The following is a 5,585-nucleotide window of genomic DNA, read 5'->3' as shown; positions in this document are numbered from 1 at the left end:
AAGTAGCAACACGAAGTAGCGCAAAGTAGCAACACGAAGTAGCGCAACTGTTGCGTAAGCGATGTAAAGTTGTTGTATGATAAGTGATTTGAATTGCCGCACAGGATGAAAAGGCACATGAGAGGAATTGGGATCATTGACTGGAAGGCACATGATATTTGTCAGGTGATAATGTGATACCCTGTATGAGGTCTGAAGAATGGTCATTCAGATAATGGTTGCAAGACAGTACCAAGAGAAGTTTAAAAGAGTACTGGATAAACATTTCAAAATAAAGTAGTTCAGTGGCTGGGCCACACAACTCTGCATTCAAATTCATACTTGCTGAAGGTCGAATAATTAATTAGCATCATTATATCATGTGTGGGACCACTATCAGTGCCTCTTGATGTTACATCCAGAAATAATTTAGACGGTACAATCCCAGAAATAAATAAATATATCTATATATATATATTTTCCTTAATCCCAGAAGCTCATCATCAACTCAGAAATAATTTAGACGGTACAGTCCCAAGAATATGAGATAGCCAAAGTCCAAACAAGTCTTCACCATCAACTCAGAAACAATCCAGACAGTACAATCCCATGAATATGAAATACCAAGGGTCCAAGCAAGTCTCCATCAAACCTCGAAAACCATGTGCCCCCATTTAATTTCTATGATAGCTAGAACTAGATAAACTTGACCCGGCAAACCTGAAAGCAAAATTTCATTTGAATCCACAAAGTGAAAGATAAAAGTATTGGTGCTTGGTCTTCAATGTGATCTGAAAAGTTTCGAGCTAATCTACCAACCAATCTAAAACATACCATCAAAAGCTTTACGCATGATTTAGTCTATATATTAGACAAGGAATTTGAGATCCAATATTAACACAAATCAGGACAGAATTTGTCTCAATAATTATGTTTTATACATATAGAAACACGAAAATTTATAACTGCATATATGATATACCTAATAGAAAAACCCTGCATACCCTCACAACAAAGTTTCTCGAAAAATAGAATCTGGGCACAAAAGACTAGAATTGAACTATCAGGCAACAGCTACAGCCTCGGGAGCAGTTGCCACAACGGCAGTCTTAGTAGCAGCAGCACCACCACCACCAGTTTTGGCGTCTTTGGCAGGGGCTGGTGCAGGAGGTGGAGTGGGCTTCAGGTGAGCAGGCGTACTGTGCTTGAGCTTTAGGAGTATCTGCCTCATCCTTGATAGGTCAGTTGGTTTCCCAGGTTTTGGCCCATGTATTACAACAACAGAAGGCTTCTTCTCCTGGTCCTTCTTCCCTCTCTTCTTTTCTATAGTTGGCACTTCTTTAGGAATGATATCTGCAATTGCCTTCCAGTAATTCTTGTCCGCCTCGGCATGGAACTTCTCCTGGCTGGACAGAAATAACTGGCATACAAGATACAAATTAGAAAAATGTAAACATTTTAGCCTGCTAAAATTTATCTTCAAGATGTCACGGTAAAGTTTCCATGTTATTTGACAAATGTCCTCACTTAACTTCTGCTACAACACTATCAAAGATCTTGCTATACTTTATCCACATCACAAGAATGAGATGTTGCCTTTTAAGATATCAAAGTTTTGAATGCCGATACGGAAAATGTTGACATGTTAGGAAGAATATTTAGAAAAATGTTGTTAAAAAACTTATATCTTATTCATTGAAATTTAGGGGACATCAATACTTTCCTTGCATTCAATTGCTGGCATGTTCAGTCAGCTTATCTAATGCTCCATCTAAAACCACCAAATGTCCGCATGAAAATTTTCAATCGGAGCCAAATTATTTGAACATTTGGCCAAGTGGACCATTGCTGAATTGAATGGGCTGGGTTTCAAAAGACCTTGATTCCATGTCTAAACATTAGTTGGGTAACATGGATTGCTCAGTGTTTTCATTAACTAGAAGAGACCCCTATGGACTACTGAAGTAAAATGGGCATTTGACAGCAGCTATATAACAACAGTTGGCCAAAAAGGGATACCATCCTTTCCTTATTTCTTGCTCTTGTTTCTAAGAATTGACAACGGAATTGATAAAAACAATTAACAATTGAAAACCTGATTCTCTCCTTCTCTAACTTCTTGCACATGAAGGGGTCTACCAAATTTGTTGTGACTTCAACCCTTCATACACCATAGCCGACTCAAGTGAGCTTTCACACTGGGCATGGGACATGCCCGACATGTCTGTCCTACTAAGTATATTCAATAATTCAAATATTACATAAGGGTTCAGAAAATCTCTTGTTAATAGTTACACAATTTTTGCTAGATGATTATTACAAAACGAGTGAAATGTCCATGCAACACATACACACACACAAACAGCAAAAAAAAAAATCTTGATCCTTGAAAATAAAAGGACTAATAAAAAAGCAAAAAATTAACAGTGTCCCCCATCTCCTTGATTTGAAGATTTAATAAATAGATACTTAAACACATACACACACCAGACAAAAATACCCTAATTCATGCAACAGAATACACAGTTCATAGGATGGTCTAGTACACAAAAACATAATAATTAAATACATTAGAAAATTGGAAAATAAAAAATAAAAATACTTCAATATAATTTTTTCTTCTTGGCATTATTTTGGTAATAGCATGAAAAATCATTTAAAAAAATGAGTTATCAAATATAAGGAGAGATACAAAAAAACATGATAATGCAATGACTGACAAGATCCTTTAACAATATTAAATGACTTAAGAAATTAACCATTGGATTGAAACATTCAAAACTATACATAACTCTTTTTTTTTTTTTTTTGACAAGAACTCTACATAACTTATTACCACCAAAAAATCTTATCATGTGTTGTGACACATGGGAAATACTCTAAAGATAGGCAATTGAGAGACAAAATAATACAATCAATATGTCAAAAAGATAACAAAAAAAAAAAAAAGAACAGCTGCAATGTACGTCTAAGAAATAAATGTGCACTCTCACCTTCTCCTTTTCCCTGTTAGTGGCTTTATTAGTTTCACAGGTAATCTTCCTCTTCCTGTGGAATTCAATCTTGTACTCTTCTGCTTCTTCAATGATTTGGTTCAACAATGCCTTCTCTTTCTTTTCCTTCTCCTCTAGGAGAATTGCATTTTGCCTGAGAGAGTCCATGAGTGAGGATGTTCAATGTTCATTAACAACTCACCGATGAAATAATGCCAAAAATGTATGCTCACTGAACAGATCAAGCATAAAAATTCTAACTTTTATACCAACGGGCCAGTGGCTTAGCGGTACCAGACTTCTACTTGCCAAAGGGAGGTCAGGGTTCTAGCCTCGGTAGAGGCATGTATGTGTGAGTACCAATACAATTTGCTTACCGATACAATCAGTAAAGTATTTTGAGCTTACCCCAGAATTAACAAATCAAACATAAAAAATTTAACAACTTAAAAATAAACTAAATTAGATCGATCACTGCAAGATCATGCATAATTTTTTGAACTTTTTATCAATACAATCAGTGAAGAGTTTACTAGAGTTGCCCTTTAATTAACAAATCAAACATAAAAAATTTAACAACTTAAAAAATAAATTAAATTAGATTGATCACTGATTAGATCAAAGCATAAAAAAAATTAACGTTTATGAATAGAATCAGTGCAACATTAACAGAGTTTAACCCAAAATTAACAAATTAAGGATAAAAAATTTAACAACTTGAAAATAAACTAAATTAGATTGATCACTGCACAGATTATCTGAATTGAATCAATGCGAAGTCCTAACCTTCTCCATTCCCTAAGGGCAAAACCGTCCTCAGGTTGCATCTCCGCCGGAGGCGGCAGAATCGGGCCATCCGAAGCGACAAAATCCCCGTCGAAAGCTTCTCCGTTCCCTTCCTTGGAGAACGACGAGAATTCCGCCGGATCCAGAGGGAATCCACCGCCGGAGACATAGATCGGCGGCGGAGATGGAGTATCGGGGATTGTCTGTGAACCGAACACGTCGTTGTTGTTGCTGCTGTGAAAGACCGGCGAGTCGTCGACGAGCGAGTCCTTGACGGACTCCGAGTCCGCGAAGTTGGAGAACGAGTCGAACCGCTGTGAAGGTAGGCGAGGGTCGTAGCCCAAGTAGCCGTCGTCGTCGAACGGACGAGTGGAGGCTGCGGGTCGCGAGTCGCCACCGAGTTGGTCGAACGAGTCGGGAAATGAAGAGGACGACATGGTGGTCTGCTTTGATCTTGGAACCCCGAAATGGTCGCTCTATCGTTCGATATAGGCCACTCTATTTCGGATTGCTTAATTTTATATGGGCCTATCACACCTAAGTTTTTCGATGCCCAACTTAAGTCTGTTTGGGACAAAAGGTTGTACAAAATGAATTTACAATACAAACTTGGTAAGACCCTGTTTGGGAAAGTTTTCAATTTTGGTTTTTATTTTACTTTAAAAAATGCAACAAAATCTGTTTGGTAATTCTATTTTGACTTTTCAGATTTTAAAATTTTTAAAAACTAATTGCCCATTTCGTTCACAATTACAGGGAGGGATTATTGGCACTCACTTTTCTATAGTTGTACTAAACTTTTCTTTTTTCTTTAATTAAATAACAAAAAAAGTCCTTAAGCTGCATCATCTCTTATTTTATTATACCTTAACTAACCTTTGCACTTTAAACTTTCTTTTTTGCCCTTTTGAAAAATTATACTTAATTATTTAAAGTTATCATTAAAAGGAAGGGTCCACGCCAAAAAAAAAACTAATTTTTCTTTACTGTTCCATTTTTCTTAAATCTTAGTATTAAACTTGGTATTATTTATAGTTTTTACTTTTCATATTGAATTAGAAAGAAAAAAAAGAATAATAATCAAACATGGACTCATGTTTCAGAAGAAAATAAGAGAGATTTGTGATGGATTAAAGTTAATTGGTTTTAGATACCATAAATAATAATAATAATAATAAAAGTATTAAAGTTCTATCAGTAGTGTTTAGTTTTTCCATTGATTTTGGTTTTATTCTCTTTCTTCTTTTTCCTTCTTTCGTTCTTGTGATTTTGGTTTCATCCCTTATTTTTTTTAATTGAATTTTTGAAGGAGATAATATGTTTTCGTTGGATATGGCCTACAATTCCAAAAGAATTTTTTTTTATTTTATTTATCATTGATAGAGTTGAATGAGCTCGTGAAGATTTGATAGTTCATTCATACTTTCCATACTAACAAGATCAATTACTTCATTCAACTACACCACCACGTCTTCATGTTTAAGATTTTTTAGAAGTTTTATTGTTATTTACAAAGATAAATACTAAACCCTAAGGAGAGGGGGAGAGAGAAAAAGGAGATATTTAGGTTAATTGGGGAGAGAGAGAGACGATTTCTTACCATAACTGAAAGGGTATTTGTGGTATATCAAAAGAAATAATTAATTATTTATAAAATTAAGGATAAAATGTCATTTAAAAAAAGTGCAGTATAATTGTAGAAAAGTGAAATTCGAATGCTGATATTTATATTCCAGTTAGAGCGGTGGAAATGACCATTTGTGCCTCCTTCCCACAACTTCAAAATGAAGTTTTGATTTTCAGTTTTGGTTTTCAAATGCTTTATTT

General features: G+C 35.2%; 1 protein-coding gene across 1 annotated transcript; it reads right to left on the bottom strand.

The window, feature by feature from the left end:
• Window positions 1-810: 810 nt before the first annotated feature.
• LOC132312177 (clathrin light chain 2-like) lies at window positions 811-4,302 on the bottom strand. The gene is made up of 3 exons (XM_059810437.1): window positions 3,759-4,302; window positions 2,973-3,126; window positions 811-1,399 (listed from the first exon to the last, which is right to left on the bottom strand). Exons 1-3 carry the CDS (start codon window positions 4,193-4,195, stop codon window positions 1,043-1,045), a joined length of 948 nt encoding a protein of 315 aa, XP_059666420.1. The 5' UTR covers window positions 4,196-4,302; the 3' UTR covers window positions 811-1,042.
• Between the last annotated feature and the right edge of the window lie 1,283 nt (window positions 4,303-5,585).

This window comes from Cornus florida, unplaced genomic scaffold (assembly GCF_030987335.1).
Source record: "Cornus florida cultivar Cherokee Brave unplaced genomic scaffold, ASM3098733v1 CherokeeBrave_3.0.0_Hap2_Chr06, whole genome shotgun sequence".
Taxonomy (NCBI): domain Eukaryota; kingdom Viridiplantae; phylum Streptophyta; class Magnoliopsida; order Cornales; family Cornaceae; genus Cornus; species Cornus florida.
This window is presented reverse-complemented; position numbering and strand designations above follow the sequence as displayed.

Coding starts and splice junctions, on each gene's coding strand:
- LOC132312177 (XM_059810437.1), bottom strand. CDS start 4,195: ATGTCGTCCTCTTCATTTCCCGACTCGTTCGACCAACTCGGTGGCGAC. Junction 3,127..3,758: donor GCCCTTAGGGAATGGAGAAG/GTTAGGACTTCG, acceptor GGACTCTCTCAG/GCAAAATGCAATTCTCCTAG. Junction 1,400..2,972: donor CTAACAGGGAAAAGGAGAAG/GTGAGAGTGCAC, acceptor CTTGTATGCCAG/TTATTTCTGTCCAGCCAGGA.